Below are 24947 nucleotides of genomic sequence, written 5' to 3' on the forward strand. Positions count from 1 at the left end.
TAGCTTTGGGTTCAGTCTTGCGGTCTCCTTTCCCAGTGACAGTAGGGATAGCAAGGCACGTATTGTATTGTTGCCATCGAGGATAAAAATATAGGTTTATATCATATTGCTTGAGTTTATCCCTCTACATCATGTCATCTTGGTTAATGCGTTACTCTGTTCTTATGAACTTAATACTCTAGATGCATGTTGGATAGCGGTCGATGTGTGAAACAATCTCTACTATTAAATCTCTATTTTAAAGGAGGATCGAACGTCGTGATGGTTCCACCTCCTTCTTCCCACCTACGACAACCATCTTCCCCCTCGCACGATCCCTCGCGTGAAAAAAATCTAGGGGAAAAACCCAGTGACGGTAAAACTCTCACGTCGCGCGCGCGAGGGCCACGATCGCACCACACCAAAAAAAGGCAGCTCAGCCCACGTACAAGATTCATCCAACAGCCGACCCACTCGCGCACGTCCACACCCCTATCTCCCCCAACCCCCAACCCCCTCTCGATCCCATCTCTCTCGCAAATTTTTTTTGGCAACGCCGGCCTCCTCTTTCATCTCCCATGACGACCATAGGAAAGGGTAGGTAGATCCATCTCGCCCACTTCTTCCTGCCGTCGCCATCATCCTCCAGTCGTCCATGCTAGCTTCCGCAGCCCGTCGTACTCATCGCAGGTGGCGGCGGCCATTGGCAAGGGCTCGTTTGGAAGAGCAGGTGGCGTACAAGGTCGCGTTGAGGTCCAACGACCGGAATATTGGCTCCGTAGAGAACGCCGTCACAGGTGCGTCGATCTCAATCTTCTCCTCCATTGCCGTTGTCTTCATTACCTGTGCGTGTAGCAGGTGTGCTCTCACACTCACGAATTTTCAGTACGTGATGGGTTCTTTCTAATTCAGATCTTGCTTGCCTTATCGTGATATCTTCTTTGCCATGGTAAGCACACTAGAAGCCTCATAACTTTTGTTATGACATTATTAATGTTGTTTAGAAAGCAGTTTTAGTGAAGATCGAATGGTTTTTAGATTAAGTAGAAAATAAAGGAGTACTCTTCTGTAGTGTATTGTTGTTCAACTGAGACATATGCAGTGTGTTTGATGGCCGCAGGATAATTAAAGCCAAGGTAACGACTATACATTCACAATTCCTATAGTTATAAACAAGAAAAAAAAGATATAGGCAAGTACTATTGTTTTAGATGCCGGTAAAATGGACTAGAATTTCATGAGCTGTTTAGTCAGCATGCTACCGCTCATCAGTGGCGGAGGACCAAATTTTTTCGAGGTAGGGCAGCCGATACTACAGCACGTGAGACTTCCTCGCTGCTGGCCTCTAGCGCCACGGCTTGCGCCTCGACCGTCCAGTTTGGCATCCGGTACCAGCACTCCCGCTGCCTGCTGCTAGCCGCTAGCCCGCCGGGATTCGTGCGTGGTATGCGCCTGAGCTCGTGGTTTGTGTTCTGTTGTTCCTGTTCGTACCTTCGTGATGACTGGTCCGGTACGTCGTGTGTGTGTGTGTGTCGTATGTGCAGCTATCAGGCAAGGGCATGACCCAAGTCACAGCCCAACATCAAAGAGAACTCTTCCTTTCAGTTACTTATTGCACCTGTCATCTGTCGATCGAGCGTGTTTGCCGGAAATAAAGGTTCCGCCGGTGCTACCACTAATATCCTTGTACTGTAGTAGCTTCAGTATTTCTCCCACTTTTTCTGCTACATGTGTAAATGTAGTTACAATTGAGAAAGCGAGAAATATTTGTTTTGTGAAAAAAATTGACATATCTTTGTTATCTGGATATCAAATTTATTGCAAATTTTGCTGAATGCATCTTCATTTGAGAAAATGTGGACGGCCACAGGAGAAACATAAACTTTGTCATATAAAGTTGGAAGTGTTTAACTGCTCAAACTTTCTACTTTGCAAACAAATAAAGTGATGCAAGGTATTCAGATGTCTACGGTTGATGAGAATTTACATTGAGTTCAGCATTAAAGTATTTAATTGTTGCTTTTGTGATTGCTACTGTTTCATGGTTTCAGAAACATGTCTATTGTGGACTGTTTCATAGCTTATCTTTTCCAATCTTTTATCTACATATATCTACCTCATGTTAATGCACTATCAAAATTGTCTCATTAATTCTTGTCACTTTCTCAAATAAAAATTATCCTTTGCCTGGCATGCCCCTAATTATATAAACCCTGTCAAAATTCTAAATCTTATTTCATATGCAGAACTCGAAGAATTTCAAGAAAGATCATTGCTTCAAGGTTGGCAGCGGCCACAACATAATTGACATCAAAACTAGATTTGGGTCCTACATATCCGGTCTTGCTCGGTTATATTACTTTTTTCCATTCCGTTATATACCTATGTATATGATTGGTTTGCTACATGAGGTAGCAACGAAATCACCTGATACAAGGTCAAACTAAGTTTCTATTCCTACAATACTAGCTACTAGCCAACAATATGTGTTTATGACTCTCATCACAGAGTGATTAATCATAGTAAACTATGTGCCAGCTTATGTGAGTCCAATCGATCTATCTTTTACTGGCATTACCCATTGTGTAGATTGGGATTATCTGCACCAACCTTCATAGACTCCCAAAACTATCCTAGGATTATCAGTTTCTCAAACAATTGAAGTTGCAGCCTATGTGAAATCTTTATTGCCTGATATGGTAGCACTAACTATTTTTCTTTATTTTATGAATCACAGTCTAAGGGCTCAAAAGCAGTTGACCATTACCTGTCACAGTATACAAAACACCTATCTAATATTGGGGGAAATGTATGTATTTTCTCAAGCAGCTATGTGGATATAGGTCTTGCTGAAAATTTGTAACTGAGCTTGTAATCTTAACAATTGTTGTGGAACAGTCAGCTGATATGTTCATATGTGAATCATCCACCCAATTAGCTACAATGCTTTCCAAGGCCAGTACCATACCAACATTGGAGCCAAAAGAGCATGTGGTAACATCAAATGGTATCACCTTTCACATGACATTTTTTTTCATTCGAGTATGATTATCTGTGGATCTAGATTGGTTAAGTATGTTCTTGGTAGATTGGTCATTATTGAAACTACATAACATCGTTTTGTGCCTTTGCATTGCCCTTACTCTTGGAATGGCCTGACTTGATATTACCATTCTACTACTTTGCTTGTATTGTTGTCTTGTGTGCTCGTATTCTATAACATGGTCTTAAGAAGAGGAAGAGATTATGTTGCTAGAAAAAATCAATTTTCTTAATATGTAAAACCACATACAAAGCCAGAAATTGTTTCAAGAACTTCCCTACATTTGTAAGATGCTTCCAATAGTCACTATTGGTGATATAACCGCAAACTGCTACGGAATCTGGTATCATACTGAGGTTGGATGATATTTAAATGACCATTTTTTTCCTTCTATACTGTTGATGATCTCCTAATGCACAATATCAGAATTTTATTTTTCGCCATCTTCACCTATTTCCTATTGTTTCTATTCAATGTATGTTAATGCAAATTAATTCGAAGTAAATTATTCTTTGTAGCCAAATTGGAGACATACATAGGGTATGAAAATTTACGCAGAAGAGAAGGGCCCATCACTCCAGAGTCTAGGAAAGTTGGGTAAATGTAATCTTTTTATGGTACGTGATTTGATCTGGATCAAGTCTTACAGTATTAAACGTGGAATTTTGATTCAGTTTTAGAACTTTTTTGTGTTTGAAAATAATTAAACAGGAATTGAAAATAAGCATCAGTTTGCTTAGGCACTTAATAATATTATTTTGCTAGCAAGGTATTCATTTCCATCTTTATATATTCTGTTGTCATGTTTTTTTCCTATTTCTGCTGAACTGGACAACAGAATATATAAAGATGAAAAATATTGTGCTTCCCTATAGTTTTGTGTAGCAACGCAGTATGCGCGTGTTGGACTGTCCTATGGTGCCAATGGAGTCCCGCCGATGTTGTTCTTTACTTGGTGCACTTATAAAATGTTCTCCGAGTCTGACTTGAACAGTCCTGATATCATAATGGTGTTCCTTTGGTCTTTACAATTGGCTGATATTGTCTGCAAAGATTGAATGTAAATGAAGTTCTGATGTTGTGGTTTTGTTTGTAAGGATTATGCATAAAACAAGGGGCAAAGAAAACAAAATATATGCTCTTTAAAATTATTAATTGTTATCCATTTAAGTCTATAGTCTATCTGATAGCTTGGTTAAAAAGCATAAAAATGAGCAGTTGGTATTTTCACAACCATGGTTATGCTTGTTTGTATGCATTGAGCTGACCCAGAGTGCTCATATTATCATGGATGTTCTTGTGGAGCACTGGAAACTTGAAAAGTTCCAAACTTATGTTTCACCCTTAAAAGATGAAGGATATTCATCTATCCAAGTTTGACATGCTACTGTAAAAAATGCCAAAACAGTCAGTCTACCATATTTAGCTCATACTTCTTCGTACTTATTTCAGGAAAAATGCAAAACCAGTCAGCCATCATCCCTAACAGAGGGGCTAGCGCTCTTTATCTCTAATGTATAATCCTTTTATTTGGCGTTATTGCCATGCCGCTATAGCTAGTCTTTTGCTGTTCTCCTTTTCTTGTAACCAGTTGTACTTGGTTTTCTCTATCCTCATATCAATGAAAATGCAGCGTTGATTATGTTTCATCAAGAAAATGTACTCCCTCCGTTCTGAGCGCTTCAAGTAGATCTTAGTTAATACTCCCTCCGATCTATAATAAGGTTTGAACTAAAAGCACGACACTTATTATGGATCATAGGGAGTACAAGATAATCAGATAGATACCTGTCCTATGCGTATGCCATGTCCAACTATATTATTCTATGAGTACATTTGAAGCGAAATCAAATTTATTGTTTTTGGAATATTACATGTCTATATTTCCTATATTTGCGTGATCTTTGACATGCCTTATGTCTGCACTATATGAGATGATGAAAAGCATAAGGAGTTGTGGCAACGCACGGGCAGTCAACTAGTCTACTATTAAATCTACTATTAAAGCAGAATCGAACGTCGTGATGGTTCGACCTCCTTTCATCCTTTCCACGAGAGATCCCGCGCCGAAAAAATCGCTAGGAAAAGATCGGGCTCGCTTCCGCCCCTCTCTCGCTTCATGCGTTGAAAACTGAAAAATAAAAACGAAAAACTGAAACACCCGCGTCCCACGACCACGTCTTCTCCCAACCTCCTCGATCTCGAACCCCTCCATCTCTTGAGTCGTGACGCACCCACGATCCACCCAAGCATCTCCTAATCCACTCCCACAATCCCCCAAAGACATAGTCTCCCTCCCCCACCTTCCTCACTAAAGGGGGCATCTAGCTATGAGCACGAGGAGGGCAAGCGAAGGTGAGAGGTGCTCGTGGCAGAGTATGGGGAGGTGCGGCGCGGATTGCTGCTCGCAATCCTGCCACAGGGGAGATTCCCGGTAGCCACCACGCAGCTCTCGCTCCTCGTCGCGACTGCGTTGGTTGTGATGTGCCCGGCCCATGCGTCCATACCGTGTGGCTTTCTCCTCCATTGTCGTTCGCGGGCAGTGGATCGTTCGCGCTTTGCCATCGACTCGTCCTCCCTGCTCTCGCTCAGCCGCATCGTATTCGGGATCACCGGATTGACACACCTCTGGCCCTGCTCTGAGTGCATCCGCCTATGGTGGGATCCCGCCTTTGTGGGTGGCCATGTCTGCTTTACGCTGACACGCTGTCGTTTGGCTCGCAGTGCCTTCTCTCTGTACAGAGGTGAGGAGCTGCCCATCTCTGTACTATGAGATGTCGCCCTGCTATCCCCCTGTTCCGCCAATGACAATGTCTCCCCTGGCCGCCTGTCCCGCCCTTCCTTCAAATCGAGCCACTGCAGTCTGAAAGTAAGCTTCATCGTTGATTCATTTTTCTTTATGTTTCTGATTACATAGTGGTCTGAATGTCATGAGAGATCTTGTGGGTTCAATTATTAACTGAAGTGATGATGTCACTTCATATGAGTTTGGAGATCTGGGGAGTGCCAACCATTGGCGACTCATTTTATAATCTGTAGTATAATGTTTACTTAGTTTCTGAAGAGATTAAGGTATACGTTTATTTTATGTTGTGCCCATAAAGTGGTTCAAGAATTGCTCTTGTATAGAAGTGTAGACTAAAAATACAACGGATTAGCAGGCCACCATCGTGGTGGTGGGCGGCCATGTTTTAAGATCAAATGGTGAGGTAATATCGTATACTTGTACTTCATATGGTTACAACATTTACTTCATAGCCATGCTTGTTTTTGTCTTCTAGGCGGGCTCAGTTTGCATAGTCCTCGCCAATGACCATATCAGAGCCTGGATATAAGTAAACTTCTGGTTGGTATATTTTCTAGCTGTTTTACCTACCATTGTGCGTAATTTAAACTGGCACACCTGATTATGTTCTGTGGGTTTGCCCTCAGCTTGTAGGAATCCTGTTAGATACAAACAACCTTTCAAAGATGTGATCAGAAAAAGATTCAGAGGTAGTGCGATTGCTCTTGTTCGGTAGCTCTGAGCATAAGAGGCACGGATTATTTCAACAATGTAATGTACTACTCTTCATCTGACATTGATTTACATGCAGAACATGTATGGATAAGTTGCAAAATCTTTTAATAATAACAGTTGGCAACTTTGACATTTCTTTCGACCAGTGATGCTTACTCACAATGATCATTCTTTCTTCGAGTTCTTGGAGAACACCTATAGAAAGTCATCCACGGATGGTAAGTTTTCTCCATAATATCTTCACATGGTTCCTCGCCTATATTTTGGAAATTCTTTGCTTAAGTTACAGTATATTTATCCGTGTCTAAGATAAATTTGCAATATGCCCATTAAACTAAAACATCATTGATGACTTATTGCTGTTCAAATTAACTAGGTGATGGGTACAGTCCTCCAGAGCAAAAGCATTTAGTTTCAGGGATATCACAAGATGCCAAAAAGTCCAATTAAAGTATTTTGGTCATAAGACATGTAATAATCGACTTCTAAAAAATGAACTAGACGGCTAAAGTTTCTGGAAAGAACGCAGAGGTAACTTACCTGATAGCTAGGATTATATATTTAAGGGGTAAAGTTTGTTTTTTGGATTGCTTGAGGTAGGGCTACAAGGAACAAAGGAGTGGCACTTGGAGATGATGGGGGCCAAAAATCCACAAACCTCTACCTATAAGTGCTAACATAGTAGCAAAATTCAGATATATTAAGCAAGAACTTGGTAGATGGAGATAAGTACAACAAGGAGATCTCCCTTGCATCTTATGCAGTGTGGCAGATTTGGAAAGAAATAAGTGGAGATCTTTTTAGGCCAAAGAGATGGATCTGGAAGAGTTTCTTTTTGGCTGGGTGGAAGAGTTGGTTTCTGAAGTTATTTAGAATGTTAACCTCCCTTTGGAGGCATTTGGCACTTAGCCTTTGCTCCTGTACAGCCGAGCTGACTTCTTGACATCCTTGAAATTTCTTTTCTACTTTTTCATCTTCTTATGTTGCCTCTTGGGTAAGCTTCAACCTGTTTCCTGTAGGAAAAATAAGATTGAAAAAGTATATTATTAGCCTGCATCAATTGCAAGCGTAACATGTGAGATTGTACACAATGATGGCCCTTTTGTATGGAAGAACAAGTGAGATGATTGCAGATTATTATACTTGAGATGATTGCAATAAGTAATCATAAGAAGAGCAATGCAAATCACATACGATTTTTGTACAATGCAAAAAAGGCAGCCTTAGTGTCATCACCATCCATCGCTAGGTCATACAAAAAATAGGTCTGACTTTAGTTCTACGTGAATTAATTTAGTTTGAGTAACAATGATGGGAAGAACCTAACATGGTTTAATCATTGAAGGTAGGCACCACACATGGCTTCCATCTTTGATTCATCATGGATTCATGGTCAACACTTCCAATCAATGATGACAGATGTTGTCGTTAGATGTCCAACGCTTCATTATCCATGTTTTAACCTGGGGCGCTTAGTGCATGACCATCATATGAAACCGATCGCAGCCCTGGTCATCACACTTCCATTATCTCACTAACCATATCATTATGACAATCTTAATGCTCGATCATGTGTACCTTTGTGATGTCGAGAGTCGTGATGCTACCATAAAAAGAGTCATGATGGAGATTTGGTGAAGCTTAAGAGAAGAAGAAACACGATGTGTGGAGTCAGAGACAGTTTGAGACGTAGGAGGAATCGATGCCTTGTCTTGTTCAAGGTTGGGTGTTTGATAAGGAAGCCTGCACTGGATGAAGGGGTTGGTCGGTTCCGTAGGACATGTTCGCCTTTTTCTGTTATATATATGTTTGGGTGCTTTGTATCACTACTTGATCTGGCTCCTCTCGGTAATTTATTCACACAAATCAAAGATAAGCTAGGGACCCAGTTTATTCACGCACAAGTGTTGTACGTGCCCCGAGAATGTAACATGCCAGCACACCTGTTGGTCACTATGGGTGCTGGGCTAGCTCAAGGCGAGCGACGTGAGTGGTTTCATAGCTATCCGGTGGATGTAACCCGTGATGTAACCGGCGTTTCAGCTGTGATTTAAATGGAATACCTGTGTTCCATCTAAAAAAATCTAAGGGTTTTTCGCAAAAAAAGCTCCTGGACTGGATGAAGAATATCAAAGGAATGTGTAGTGCGGCTCAAAAATATATGTGGTGTTGAAAGAGTGACGTGAGGATTTGACATTCATTTGGATGCAGTCTTAAACAACATGAGCATTTGCATTTTCATTTGTAGTAGAATAACAAGTCAATAGACTATTGCCTTTATTTATAGATTCTCTTGTTCCGTGGACTACAAATGCCATTCTCTATTTCCAGAAATGATTACTAATATTTCAGTAGATCTATAGATGGCAATGTTTCATTTCGGTTTCAGTTTGATTTATGCAATGTATCATCTTGTCCCGCTTTTTAAAACATAATTTGACATTACATGATGAGGGGTTAATATTTACAAAGTCTATTACTAATAGAAGATCCTTTTCCTAATAGAAGAGACCATGTTACTCTATATCCTGCTGTTTTGCTTCATGTCCTTACAAATTCTACATCATGTTAATGTTGGTAATGTTGTTTTTCTTTTACAGATTTTATAGGTGTAGAAAGAGTTTGTGCGAGAGACCGAGAGTGCAAGAGCGCCGGTGGTACAAGTTGGACGCATGGAAGATTTCAGCTCGTAATATTTGCTTCGAATTGTACACAAAGGTTCTTTATTTTGTTAACCCGAATAGATATTCCAGGGAATGTCATTCCATTTTTTATATGATCATACGCCATTCTTCTACTGCTGCAGTGCATCTCTTATAAGCGACACTGATTAAACTGTTATGAGCATCCTTTACTTTGCTGTAGTTTTCCTTGTGAAATGCTTTCCCTATAAAGAATTTGAATGACCAGTGGAGTACTTTCTCGAGAGAATTTCATTACATAGAACATCCATATCAAGAGATCTATTGTTTTCGGATTGACCATTGGATATCTCTTGATCTTATTGTGGGTCCACGGATTGCTGGTGTATTTAGCCGTCTTATCACTGAGATTTCACATTTAAATAATTAAATGAAGATCCATACAAGAAAAATCCATACGTGAAGTGTGATGTTGGTCTGTGGACGACAATCATCAGCTCATTCTTTGTATAGTCAATTTAGTTTATACTTACCGCATCTTTTTCATATAATATGTATGCGTATGACGTATAAATATATTTCTAGCGCTTGATGCATGTTTTGTACTCACCACATGGCCACACTATAAAAAGGAGAACGGAAAATAACGAGTAGAAACAGGGTTTTGGTATTTGCAGGTGATTTATTCCACCATGAATGTACTATATCCCTCAGATTTCTATTTTCACAAAGCCAAATCACCACAAAACAAATAACCAAGTTTAAGAAATATAAACTATGATTATATATCTTTATTATTAAAGGGTTGTTTGTGATGGAGGTACAATTAGCGTTATGTAGAAATCAATTTGAAGAAAGAAAACTAGGAAATCGTTGTCGCCATTTGGCTTCATGTGGCCGCGATGCTCCTGCCACAGATGGGTGGGGGCGGGGGGAGAGTATTACATATCAAGTGATATACACTAGAGATGAGGAGAGAGAGTATTATATACAATGCATGTGAAGGAGGGATGCGACCTACATAAACATGTGTCCATACACAAGGGCCGACATACGAGGACAATGATCCTCGTGATATTGATATCATCATGCGACATTTAGTTTAGAGCATCAGACATGCCTTCTCAGACCGAATCATGATGCCTCCTCTGTTTTTAGAGCATGAGATAGAATCATGTTCTCAAGTATGAATGGATATTACATGACATCATGTTCGACAAACATTTGTCATTTCAAGCAATTATTTCTCACTATATTTTGTGTTATTCCGTGGCAACGCACGGGCAACCAACTAGTAGTAGTAGATGCAGAATTGTTTCGATCTACTTGACACGGACGTGATGCCTATATTCATGATCATTGCCTTAGATATCTTCATAACTATGCGCTTTTCTATCAATTGCTCGGCAGTAATTTGTTCACCCACCGTAATACATGCTATCTTGAGAGAAGCCACTAGTGAAACCTATGGCCCCTGGGTCTCTTTCTTATTATATTGTATCTCTTTTATTTACATCGCATCTCGTTTACTATTTTGCAATCTTTACTTTCCAATATATATAACAAAAATACCAAAAATATTTACTTTACTATCTTTATTAGATCTCACTTCTGCGAGTGACCGTGAAGGGATTGACAACCCCTTTATCGCGTTCGTTGCAAGGTTCTTGATTGTTTGTGCAGGTACTAGGTGACTTGTGTGTTTTCTTTTACTGGATTGATACCTTAGTTCTCAAAACTGAGGAAAATACTTATGCTACTTTGCTGCATCACCCTTTCCTCTTCAAGGGAAAACCAACGCATGCTCAATGTGTAGCACCCACCTTGATTAGTCCTAAATAAGAGGAGCAACTACCCTAATCTAGTGAAAGCCTAGAAACCCTAAAAGCTAGAGAGGCATCCATGGAGGAAGGGGGTGAACAAGGGGATAATAAATATCGGAGGAGGACCCCATCCCGCACGATCTCCACGGAGCAACGAAGCCCGACGGTGCCCGAAGGAGCACCGGCGAGGGGAGGCGATGGCGGCGGTCCTGGAGGCGACCTGGGGAGTGGAGGGGGCAACTGGGTGGGAATGAACCCAACCCCCCCCCCCCCATGCCCCACCTCTTCAGGGCCTGGAACCGCAGACCCCGTGCGCATGGGCTAAGTGAGCCCCATGCGTATGGTACAGAGCCCGTGAGCACGGTACAAGCCCGTGGACACGGGGTACTCAGGAATTTTGACCAACAATTCTTTTTGAAGGTATGGCTGAGTGACAACTCTTACTAAGCCTTTTTCGAAGCAATTTGGTCTAGGTTTTTGAATACATTGCGAGAGAATACCTATCACTACGAGAAGGGTATATATGGAGCACTTGTACAAGAAAAGAAGTACAACGAGCAACAAAGCAGAAGGCAAACCAAAAAGGAAAGAGAGAAAGGGCCAAAAACCACCACACACAAGAAAAAATGGACTAAAACCCCAACGGAGGGCGGTGGCCGAGGCCACCATGTTTGAGTTTGTTGGTATGGCACCACGAAGATATGAACCTTGGGCCCAAGACCATCACTCATCTTTGAAGGACAAGTGCCATCTAAAAGTGGCTAATGTGAAAGATTGTGTTCAATTTATGCACTTCTAGGATAAGGTAACCCACGAGTTGAGCTCCCCCTAGACATGTGCCTACATCTAAGCAAGACATTATGCGAGTATGTGTGCATGAGCAAGAATCTCAACCCAAGTTATTTATATCCACGATATTTACTCATGCCTTAACTCGCGGAATCTTGCATCATCAAGTGGCTTGGTGAAAATATCGGCTAGTTGATTCTCTATGTTGACATGGAGTAGTTCAATGTTCCCCTAGGCCACATGATCCCTAATAAAATGATGACGAATCCCAATATGCTTGGTCTTGCTGTGTTGTACTGGATTCTCGGCGATCTTGATTAATTTCATTGTCGCACCAAAGAGGCACTTTGTTACATTTGACACCATAATCCATCAATGTTTGCCTCATCCATAATAACTGAGCACAACAACTTCTGGCGGTAATGTACTCGGCTTCGGCTGTTGAGAGAGATATATATTTTTCCTTCTTTGAAGACCAACATACCAAAGATCTCCCTAGGAATTGACATGAACCGGAAGTGGACTTGCGGTCAACCTTGTCTCCGGCCCAATCCGAATCTGAGTATACTATTAACTCAAAAGATGATCCTTTGGGATACCAAAGGCCCAAGTTTGGGGTATGAACCAAATATCGAAGGATCCTTTCCACTGCCTAATAGTGGCTCTCCTTAGGAGTGGATTGAAATCTTGTGCACATACACCAACAACATAATATCCAGTCTAGATGCACAAAGGTAAAGCAAGGAACCGATCATGGAGCGATATACATTTTGATCCACTTCTTTACCATTGGGATCAAGATGAAGTTGGCCATTTGTGGGCATGGTTGTCTTAATTGGCTTGACATCTTGCGTTTTGAACCTCTTGAGCATGTCTTGAATATAAAGAGATTGGTTGATGAAGGTTCCTCCTCTCAATTGCTTCACTTGAAAACCGAGGAAGAACTTCAACTCTCCCATCATGGTCATAGCAAATTCCTTAGTCATAAGATTCTCAAACTGAACGTTAATAGCATGGTTAGTGGACCCAAAGATAATATCATCAACATATATTTGGCACACAAACAACTCCCCTTTTACCCCCTTTGTGAAGAGAGTGGAGTCTATTACCCCAATCTAGAACCCTTTCTCGCTTAGGAATGTCGTAAGGTTATCATACCAACCACGAGGTGCTTGTTTAAGACCATAGAGTGACTTATGGAGTTCATAAAGTGAGAGGGGTTGATACGTCTCCAACATATTTAAAATTTTTGATTGTTCCATGCTGTTTTATTATCAATCTTGGATGTTTTATAATCATTTTATATCATTTTTTGGTACTAACCTATTGACATAGTGCCCAGTGTTGGGGAACGTTGCAGAAAACAAAAATTTTCCTACGGTTTCACCAGGATCCATCTAGGAGTTCATCTAGCAATGAGTGATTAGATGCATCTACGTACCTTGTAGATCGCGAGCGGAAGCGTTCAAAGAACGGGGATGATGTAGTCGAACACGACGTGATTCAAATCACCGATGATCTTAGCACCGAACGGACGGTGCCTCCGCGTTCAACACACGTACGGAACGGATGACGTCTCCTCCTTTCTTGATCCAGCAAGGGGGGAGGAGAGGTTGATGAAGATCCAGCAGCACGACGGCGTGGTGGTGGATGCAGGGCGTCACAGTAGCAGGGCTTCGCCTATACTACGAGAGAGAGACGTAACGGGGAGAGAGGGAAGCACCAAAGGCTGAGGTATGAAGTCCCTCCTCTCCCCCACTATATATAGGAGGGCCAAGGGGGGGGTGGTGCACAGCCTAGGAGATCCAATCTCCTAGGTGCGGCGGCCAGGGGAGGTTTCCCTCCCCCCCAAGGCACTCAGGGGTGCCTTCCACTAGTGGGACTCCTCCCCCATGGAAACCCTAGGCGCATGGGCCTATAGGGGCTGGTGCCCTTGGCCCATATAGGCCAAGGCGCACCCCCTACAGCCCATGTGGCCCCCCCGGGATAGGTGGCCCCACCCGGTGGGCCCCCGGGACCCCTCCGGTGGTCCCGGTACAATACCGATAACCCCGAAACTTGTCCCGATGGCCGAAACAGCACTTCCTATATATAATTCTTTACCTCCGGACCATTCCGGAACTCCTCGTGACGTCCGGGATCTCATCTGGGACTCCGAACAACATTCGGGTTACTGCATACACATATCTTCATAACCCTAGCGTCACCGAACCTTAAGTGTGTAGACCCTACGGGTTCGGGAGACAAGCAGACATGACCGAGACGACTCTCCGGTCAATAACCAACAGCGGGATCTGGATACCCATGATGGCTCCCACATGCTCCACAATGATCTCATCGGATGAACCACAATGTCGAGGATTAATCAACCCCGTATACAATTCCCTTTGTCAATCGGTATGTTACTTGCCCGAGACTCGATCGTTGGTATCCCAATACCTTGTTCAATCTCGTTACCGGCAAGTCACTTTACTTGTACCATAATGCATGATCCCGTGATCAACCACTTGGTCACCTTGAGCTCATAATGATGATGCATTACCGAGTGGGCCCAGTGATACCTCTCCGTTATCCAGAGTGACAAATCCCAGTCTCGATCTGTGTCAACCCAACAGACACTTTCGGAGATACCTGTAATGCACCTTTATAGTCACCCAGTTACGTTGTGACGTTTGATACACCCAAAGCACTCCTACGGTATCCGGGAGTTACACGATCTCATGGTCAAAGGAAAAGATACTTGACATTGGAAAAGCTCTAGCAAACGAACTACACGATCTTTGTACTATGCTTAGGATTGGGTCTTGTCCATCACATCATTCTCCTAATGATGTGATCCCGTTATCACCGACATCCAATGTCCATAGCCAGGAAATCATGACTATCTGTTGATCAACGAGCTAGTCAACTAGAGGCTTACTAGGGACATATTATGGTCTATGTATTCACACGTGTATTACGATTTCCGGATAATACAGTTATAGCATGAATAAAGACAATTATCATGAACAAAGAAATATAATAATAATGCTTTTATTATTGCCTCTAGGGCATATTTCCAATAGTCTCCCACTTGCACTAGAGTCAATAATCTAGTTACATTGTGATGAATCGAACACCCATGGAATTCTGGTGTTGATCATGTTTTGCCCTAGGGAGAGGTTTAGTCAACGGATCTGCTATATTCAGGTCCGTATGTACTTTACAAATCTCTATGTCTCCATCTTGAACATTTTCACGAATGGAGTTGAAGCGACGCTTGATGTGCCTTGTCTTCTTGTGAAACCTGGGCTCCTTGGCAAGTGCAATAGTTCCAGTGTTGTCACAAAAGAGTTTGATTGGCCCCGACGCATTGGGTATGACTCCTAGGTCGATGATGAACTCCTTCACCCATATTGCTTCATGTGCTGCCTCCGAGGCTGCCATGTACTCCGCTTCACATGTAGATCCCGCCACGACGCTCTGTTTGCAGCTGCACCAGCTCACTGCTCCACCATTCAACATATACACGTATCCGGTTTGTGACTTAGAGTCATCCAGATCTGTGTCGAAGCTAGCGTCGACGTAACCCTTTACGACGAGCTCTTCGTCACCTCCATAAACGAGAAACATTTCCTTAGTCCTTTTCAGGTACTTCAGGATATTCTTGACCGCTGTCCAGTGTTCCTTGCCGGGATTACTTTGGTACCTTCCTACCAAACTTACGGCAAGGTTTACATCAGGTCTGGTACACAGCATGGCATACATAATAGAACCTATGGCTGAGGCATAGGGGATGACACTCATCTCTTCTATCTCTTCTGCCGTGGTCGGACATTGAGCTGAGCTCAATTTCATACCTTGCAAAGCAGGCAAGAACCCTTTCTTGGACTGATCCATTTTGAACTTCTTCAAAATCTTATCAAGGTATGTGCTTTGTGAAAGACCTATGAGGCATCTTGATCTATCTCTGTAGATCTTGATGCCTAATATATAAGCAGCTTCTCCAAGGTCCTTCATTGAAAAACTTTTATTCAAGTAGGCCTTGATGCTGTCCAAGAGTTCTATATCATTTCCCATCAAAAGTATGTCATCTACATATAGTATGAGAAATGCTACAGAGCTCCGACTCACTTTCTTGTAAACGCAGGCTTCTCCATAAGTCTGCGTAAACCCAAACGCTTTGATCATCTCATCAAAGCGAATGTTCCAACTCCGAGATGCTTGCACTAGCCCATAAATCGAGCGTTGGAGCTTGCACACCTTGTCAGCATTCTTAGGATCGACAAAACCTTCCGGCTGCATCATATACAATTCTTCCTTAAGGAAACCATTAAGGAATGCCGTTTTGACGTCCATTTGCCATATTTCATAATCGTAGAATGCGGCAACTGCTAACATGATTCGGACGGCCTTCAGCTTCGCTACCGGTGAGAAAGTCTCATCATAGTCAACCCCTTGAACTTGTCGATAACCCTTAGCGACAAGTCGAGCTTTATAGATGGTCACATTACCATCCGCGTCTGTCTTCTTCTTAAAGATCCATTTATTTTCTATGGCTCGCCATTCAACGGGCAAGTCAGTCAAAGTCCATACTTCGTTTTCATACATGGATCCTATCTCGGATTTCATGGCTTCTAGCCATTTGTCGGAATCCGGGCCCGCCATCGCTTCTTCATAGTTCGAAGGTTCACTGTTGTCTAACAACATGATTTCCAAGACAGGGTTGCCGTACCACTCTGGTGCGGAACGTGTCCTTGTGGACCTTCGAATTTCAGTAGGAGCTTGATCAGAAGTATCTTGATCATCATTAATAACTTCCTCTCTAGTCGGTGCAGGTGCCTCAGGAACATTTTCTTGAGTTGCGCCATTTACCGGTTCAAGAGGCAATACTTCATCAAGTTCTACTTTCCTCCCACTTACTTCTTTCGAGAGAAACTCTTTCTCTAGAAAGGATCCATTCCTGGCAACAAAGATCTTGCCTTCAGATCTGAGGTAGAAGGTATACCCATAAGTTTCTTTAGGGTATCCTATGAAGACGCATTTTTCCGACTTGGGTTCGAGCTTTTCAGGTTGAAGTTTCTTGACATAAGCATCGCATCCCCAAACTTTTAGAAACGATAGCTTAGGTTTCTTCCCAAACCATAATTCATACGGTGTCGTCTCAACGGATTTCGACGGTGCCCTATTTAAAGTGAATGCGGCAGTCTCTAAAGCATAGCCCCAAAAAGATAGCGGTAAATCGGCAAGAGACATCATAGATCGCACCATATCTAATAAAGTGCGATTACGACGTTCGGACACACCATTACGCTGAGGTGTTCCAGGCGGCGTGAGTTGTGAAACTATTCCACATTTTCTTAAGTGTGTGCCAAATTCGTGACTCAAGTATTCTCCTCCACGATCTGATCGTAGAAACTTGATTTTCCTGTCACGTTGATTCTCAACTTCACTCTGAAATTCCTTGAACTTTTCAAAGGTTTCAGACTTGTGTTTCATTAAGTAGACATACCCATATCTACTTAAGTCATCAGTGAGGGTGAGAACATAATGATAGCCACCGTGAGCCTCAACACTCATTGGACCGCACACATCAGTATGTATGATTTCCAACAAGTTGGTTGCTCGCTCCATTGTTCCTGAGAACGGAGTCTTGGTCATTTTACCCATGAGGCATGGTTCGCACGTGTCAAATGATTCATAATCAAGAGACTCTAAAAGTCCATCTGCATGGAGCTTCTTCATGCGTTTGACACCTATGTGACCAAGGCGGCAGTGCCACAAGTATGTGGGACTATCATTATCAACTTTACATCTTTTGGTATTCACACTATGAATATGTGTAGTAATACGCTCGAGATTCATTAAGAATAAACCATTGACTATCGGAGCATGACCATAAAACATATCTCTCATATAAATAGAACAACCATTATTCTCGGATTTAAATGAGTAGCCATCTCGTATTAAACGAGATCCTGATACAATGTTCATGCTCAAACATGGCACTAAATAACAATTATTGAGGTTTATCACTAATCCCGTAGGTAAATGTAGAGGTAGCGTGCCGACGGCGATCACATCGACCTTGGAACCATTCCCAACGCGCATCGTCACCTCGTCCTTCTCCAGTTTTCGTTTATTCCGCAGCTCCTGCGGTGAGTTACAAATATGAGCAACAGCACCGGTATCAAATACCCAGGAGTTACTACGAGTACTGGTAAGGTACACATCAATCACATGTATATCAAATATACCTTTGGTGTTGCCGGCCTTCTTATCCGCTAAGTATTTGGGGCAGTTCCGCTTCCAGTGACCCTTCCCTTTGCAATAAAAGCACTCTGTCTCAGGCTTGGGTCCATTCTTTGACTTCTTCCCGACAGCTTGCTTGCCGGGCGCAGCAACTTCCTTGCCGTCCTTCTTGAAGTTCTTTTTACCCTTGCCCTTTTTGAACTTAGTGGTTTTATTCATCATCAACACTTGATGTTCCTTCTTGACTTCTACCTCTGCTGATTTCAGCATTGCAAATACTTCAGGAATGGTCTTTACCATCCCCTGCATATTGAAGTTCATCACAAAGCTCTTGTAGCTTGGTGGAAGCGACTGGAGGATTCTGTCAATGACCGCGTCATCTGGGAGATTAACTCCCAGCTGAGTCAAGCGGTTATGTAACCCAGACATAGTGAGTATGTGCTCACTGACAGAACTATTTTCCTCCATCTTACAGCTAAAGAACTTGTCGGAGACTTCATATCTCTCGATCCGGGCATGAGCTTGAAAAACCATTTTTAGCTCTTCGAACATCTCATATGCTCCATGTCTCTCAAAACGCTTTTGGAGCCCCGGTTCTAAGCTGTAAAGCATGCCGCACTGAACGAGGGAGTAGTCATCAGTACGTGTCTGCCAAGCGTTCATAGCGTCTTGGTTTTGTGGGACGGGTGGATCACCTAGCGGTGCTTGTAGGACATAATCTTTCTTGGCAGCTATGAGGATGATCCTCAGGTTCCGGACCCAGTCCGTATAGTTGCTGCCATCGTCTTTCAGCTTGGTTTTCTCTAGGAACGCGTTGAAATTGAATACAACGTTGGCCATTTGATCTACAAGACATATTGTAAAGGTTTTAGACTAAGTTCATGATAATTAAGTTCATCTAATCAAATTATTAATGAACTCCCACTCAGATTAGACATCCCTCTAGTCATCTAAGTGTTACACGATCCGAGTCGACTAGGCCATGTCCGATTAACACGTGAGACGGACTAGTCATCGCCGGTGAACATCTTCATGTTGATCGTATCTTCCATACGACTCGTGTTTGACCTTTCGGTCTCTGTGTTCCGAGGCCATGTCTTCACATGCTAGGCTCGTCAAGTTAACCCTAAGTGTTTTTGCATGTGTAAAACTTCTTACACCCGTTGTATGTGAACGTAAGGATCTATCACACCCGATTAACACGTGATGCTTCGAAACGACGAACTGTAGCAACGGTGCACAGTTAGGGGAGAACACTTCTTGAAATTGTTGTAAGGGATCATCTTATTTACTACCGTTGTACTAAGTAAACAAGATGCAAAACATGATAAACATCACATGCAATCAAATAATAATAGTGACATGATATGGCCAATATCACATAGCTCCTTTGATCTCCATCTTGGGGCTCCATGATCATCCTGTCACCGTCATACTCATCGACATGTAAGTTGTGATTCCTATTACAATAGTATGAACATCTCATACATCACATATGGATCATTCATCATTCATCATTCATCACAACTTTGGCCATATCACATCACATAGCATACCCTGCAAAAACAAGTTAGACGTCCTCTAATTGTTGTTTGCATGTTTTACGTGGCTGCTATGGGTTTCTAGCAAGAACGTTTCTTACCTACGCAAAGACCACAACGTGATATGCCAATTGCTATTTACCCTTCATAAGGACCCTTTTCATCGAATCCGATCCGACTAAAGTAGGAGAGACAGACACCCGCTGGCCACCTTATGCAACTAGTGCATGTCAGTCGGTGGAACCTGTCTCACGTAAGAGTACGTGTAAGGTCGGTCCGGGCCGCTTCATCCCACGATGCCGCCGAATCAAGATAAGACTAGTAACGGCAAGCATATTGAACAAAATCAACGCCCACAACTACTTTGTGTTCTACTCGTGCAAGAGAACTACGCATAGACCTAGCTCATGATGCCACTGAAGGGGAACGTTGCAGAAAACAAAATTTTTCCTACGGTTTCACCAGGATCCATCTAGGAGTTCATCTAGCAACGAGTGATTAGATGCATCTACGTACCTTGTAGATCGCGAGCGGAAGCGTTCAAAGAACGGGGATGATGTAGTCGAACACGACGTGATTCAAATCACCGATGATCTTAGCACCGAACGGACGGTGCCTCCGCGTTCAACACACGTACGGAACGGATGACGTCTCCTCCTTTCTTGATCCAGCAAGGGGGGAGGAGAGGTTGATGAAGATCCAGCAGCACGACGGCGTGGTGGTGGATGCAGGGCGTCACAGTAGCAGGGCTTCGCCTATACTACGAGAGAGAGACGTAACGGGGAGAGAGGGAAGCACCAAAGGCTGAGGTATGAAGTCCCTCCTCTCCCCCACTATATATAGGAGGGCCAAGGGGGGTGGTGCGCAGCCTAGGAGATCCAATCTCCTAGGTGCGGCGGCCAGGGGAGGTTTCCCTCCCCCCCCAAGGCACTCAGGGGTGCCTTCCACTAGTGGGACTCCTCCCCCATGGAAACCCTAGGCGCATGGGCCTATAGGGGCTGGTGCCCTTGGCCCATATAGGCCAAGGCGCACCCCCTACAGCCCATGTGGCCCCCCCGGGATAGGTGGCCCCACCCGGTGGGCCCCCGGGACCCCTCCGGTGGTCCTGGTACAATACCGATAACCCCGAAACTTGTCCCGATGGCCGAAACAGCACTTCCTATATATAATTCTTTACCTCCGGACCATTCCGGAACTCCTCGTGACGTCCGGGATCTCATCCGGGACTCCGAACAACATTCGGGTTACTGCATACACATATCTTCATAACCCTAGCGTCACCGAACCTTAAGTGTGTAGACCCTACGGGTTCGGGAGACAAGCAGACATGACCGAGACGACTCTCCGGTCAATAACCAACAGCGGGATCTGGATACCCATGATGGCTCCCACATGCTCCACGATGATCTCATCGGATGAACCACGATGTCGAGGATTAATCAACCCCGTATACAATTCCCTTTGTCAATCGGTATGTTACTTGCCCGAGACTCGATTGTTGGTATCCCAATACCTTGTTCAATCTCGTTACCGGCAAGTCACTTTACTCGTACCGTAATGCATGATCCCGTGATCAACCACTTGGTCACCTTGAGCTCATAATGATGATGCATTACCGAGTGGGCCCAGTGATACCTCTCCGTTATCCAGAGTGACAAATCCCAGTCTCGATCCGTGTCAACCCAACAGACACTTTCGGAGATACCTGTAATGCACCTTTATAGTCACCCAGTTACGTTGTGATGTTTGATACACCCAAAGCACTCCTACGGTATCCGGGAGTTACACGATCTCATGGTCAAAGGAAAAGATACTTGACATTGGAAAAGCTCTAGCAAACGAACTACACGATCTTTGTACTATGCTTAGGATTGGGTCTTGTCCATCACATCATTCTCCTAATGATGTGATCCCGTTATCACTGACATCCAATGTCCATAGCCAGGAAATCATGACTATCTGTTGATCAACGAGCTAGTCAACTAGAGGCTTACTAGGGACATATTATGGTGTATGTATTCACACGTGTATTACGATTTCCGGATAATACAGTTATAGCATGAATAAAGACAATTATCATGAACAAAGAAATATAATAATAATGCTTTTATTATTGCCTCTAGGGCATATTTCCAACAGTCTCCCACTTGCACTAGAGTCAATAATCTAGTTACATTGTGATGAATCGAACACCCATGGAATTCTGGTGTTGATCATGTTTTGCCCTAGGGAGAGGTTTAGTCAACGGATCTGCTATATTCAGGTCCGTATGTACTTTACAAATCTCCATGTCTCCATCTTGAACATTTTCACGAATGGAGTTGAAGCGACGCTTGATGTGCCTTGTCTTCTTGTGAAACCTGGGCTCCTTGGCAAGTGCAATAGCTCCAGTGTTGTCACAAAAGAGTTTGATTGGCCCCGACGCATTGGGTATGACTCCTAGGTCGGTGATGAACTCCTTCACCCATATTGCTTCATGTGCTGCCTCCGAGGCTGCCATGTACTCCGCTTCACATGTAGATCCCGCCACGACGCTCTGTTTGCAGCTGCACCAGCTCACTTCTCCACCATTCAACATATACACGTATCCGGTTTGTGACTTAGAGTCATCCAGATCTGTGTCGAAGCTAGCGTCGACGTAACCCTTTACGACGAGCTCTTCGTCACCTCCATAAACGAGAAACATTTCCTTAGTCCTTTTCAGGTACTTCAGGATATTCTTGACCGCTGTCCAGTGTTCCTTGCCGGGATTACTTTGGTACCTTCCTACCAAACTTACGGCAAGGTTTACATCAGGTCTCGTACACAGCATGGCATACATAATAGAACCTATGGCTGAGGCATAGGGGATGACACTCATCTCTTCTATCTCTTCTGCCGTGGTCGGACATTGAGCTGAGCTCAATTTCATACCTTGCAAAACAGGCAAGAACCCTTTCTTGGACTGATCCATTTTGAACTTCTTCAAAATCTTATCAAGGTATGTGCTTTGTGAAAGACCTATGAGGCATCTTGATCTATCTCTGTAGATCTTGATGCCTAATATATAAGCAGCTTCTCCAAGGTCCTTCATTGAAAAACTTTTATTCAAGTAGGCCTTGATGCTGTCCAAGAGTTCTATATCATTTCCCATCAAAAGTATGTCATCTACATATAGTATGAGAAATGCTACAGAGCTCCCACTCACTTTCTTGTAAACGCAGGCTTCTCCATAAGTCTGCGTAAACCCAAACGCTTTGATCATCTCATCAAAGCGAATGTTCCAACTCCGAGATGCTTGCACTAGCCCATAAATCGAGCGTTGGAGCTTGCACACCTTGTCAACATTCTTAGGATCGACAAAACCTTCCGGCTGCATCATATACAATTCTTCCTTAAGGAAACCATTAAGGAATGCCGTTTTGACGTCCATTTGCCATATTTCATAATCGTAGAATGCGGCAACTGCTAACATGATTCGGACGGATTTCAGCTTCGCTACCGGTGAGAAAGTCTCATCATAGTCAACCCCTTGAACTTGTCGATAACCCTTAGCGACAAGTCGAGCTTTATAGATGGTCACATTACCATCCGCGTCTGTCTTCTTCTTAAAGATCCATTTATTTTCTATGGCTCGCCGTTCAACGGGCAAGTCAGTCAAAGTCCATACTTCGTTTTCATACATGGATCCTATCTCGGATTTCATGGCTTCTAGCCATTTGTCGGAATCCGGGCCCGCCATCGCTTCTTCATAGTTCGAAGGTTCACTGTTGTCTAACAACATGATTTCCAAGACAGGGTTGCCGTACCACTCTGGTGCGGAACGTGTCCTTGTGGACCTTCGAATTTCAGTAGGAGCTTGATCAGAAGTATCTTGATCATCATTAATAACTTCCTCTCTAGTCGGTGCAGGTGCCTCAGGAACATTTTCTTGAGTTGCGCCATTTACCGGTTCAAGAGGCAATACTTCATCAAGTTCTACTTTCCTCCCACTTACTTCTTTCGAGAGAAACTCTTTCTCTAGAAAGGATCCATTCCTGGCAACAAAGATCTTGCCTTCAGATCTGAGGTAGAAGGTATACCCATAAGTTTCTTTAGGGTATCCTATGAAGACGCATTTTTCCGACTTGGGTTCGAGCTTTTCAGGTTGAAGTTTCTTGACATAAGCATCGCATCCCCAAACTTTTAGAAACGATAGCTTAGGTTTCTTCCCAAACCATAATTCATACGGTGTCGTCTCAACGGATTTCGACGGTGCCCTATTTAAAGTGAATGCGGCAGTCTCTAAAGCATAGCCCCAAAAAGATAGCGGTAAATCGGCAAGAGACATCATAGATCGCACCATATCTAATAAAGTGCGATTACGACGTTCGGACACACCATTACGCTGAGGTGTTTCATGCGGCGTGAGTTGTGAAACTATTCCACATTTTCTTAAGTGTGTGCCAAATTCGTGACTCAAGTATTCTCCTCCACGATCTGATCGTAGAAACTTGATTTTCCTGTCACGTTGATTCTCAACTTCACTCTGAAATTCCTTGAACTTTTCAAAGGTTTCAGACTTGTGTTTCATTAAGTAGACATACCCATATCTACTTAAGTCATCAGTGAGGGTGAGAACATAACGATAGCCACCACGAGCCTCAACAGTCATTGGACCGCACACATCAGTATGTATGATTTCCAACAAGTTGGTTGCTCGCTCCATTGTTCCTGAGAACGAAGTCTTGGTCATTTTACCCATGAGGCATGGTTCGCACGTGTCAAATGATTCATAATCAAGAGACTCTAAAAGTCCATCTGCATGGAGCTTCTTCATGCGTTTGACACCTATGTGACCAAGGCGGCAGTGCCACAAGTATGTGGGACTATCATTATCAACTTTACATCTTTTGGTATTCACACTATGAATATGTGTAGTAATACGCTCGAGATTCATTAAGAATAAACCATTGACTATCGGAGCATGACCACAAAACATATCTCTCATATAAATAGAACAACCATTATTCTCGGATTTAAATGAGTAGCCATCTCGTATTAAACGAGATCCTGATACAATGTTCATGCTCAAACATGGCACTAAATAACAATTATTGAGGTTTATCACTAATCCCGTAGGTAAATGTAGAGGTAGCGTGGTAGTGGGTTCGATCTTACGGTGCTTGATCCCAGTGACAGAAAGGGAATCGACATGTATGTATCGTTGCTACTAAGGATAAAAATACGAGATCTATATCTACCGCCATGTAGATAAATGGATCTTGTCTACATCATGTCATCATTCTTATTGCATTACTCCATTTTTCCATGAACTTAATACACTAGATGCATGCTGGATAGCGGTCGATGTGTGGAGTAATAGTAGTAGATGCAGGCAGGAGTCGGTCTACTAATCTT

The 24947-nt window shown here is 43.1% G+C and overlaps 1 protein-coding gene across 24 annotated transcripts; it reads left to right on the forward strand.

The window, feature by feature from the left end:
- Positions 1–456: 456 nt before the first annotated feature.
- Positions 457–9451, forward strand: LOC125520109 (uncharacterized). 24 transcript variants are annotated; one of them, XR_015609990.1, is made up of 7 exons: positions 457–776; positions 892–928; positions 2226–2319; positions 2717–2986; positions 3541–3639; positions 4475–6760; positions 9143–9451. XR_015609990.1 is itself a non-coding variant. In XM_087533052.1 (7 exons), exons 2-6 carry the CDS (start codon positions 926–928, stop codon positions 3621–3623), a joined length of 303 nt encoding a protein of 100 aa, XP_087389178.1. In that variant the 5' UTR covers positions 457–776; positions 892–925; the 3' UTR covers positions 3624–3639; positions 4475–4696. The 24 variants fall into 24 exon arrangements, 1 of the variants encoding a protein (XP_087389178.1); XR_015609989.1 differs by lacking the exon at positions 892–928 and having other exon boundaries at positions 2226–2261; positions 2717–2788; positions 2878–2986; XM_087533052.1 differs by lacking the exon at positions 9143–9451 and having other exon boundaries at positions 2226–2261; positions 2717–2788; positions 2878–2986; positions 4475–4696.
- The last annotated feature ends 15496 nt before the right edge of the window (positions 9452–24947 follow it).

This window comes from Triticum urartu, chromosome 7A (genome assembly GCF_056163025.1).
Source record: "Triticum urartu cultivar PI428250 chromosome 7A, HENAU_Tu73, whole genome shotgun sequence".
NCBI lineage: Eukaryota > Viridiplantae > Streptophyta > Magnoliopsida > Poales > Poaceae > Triticum > Triticum urartu.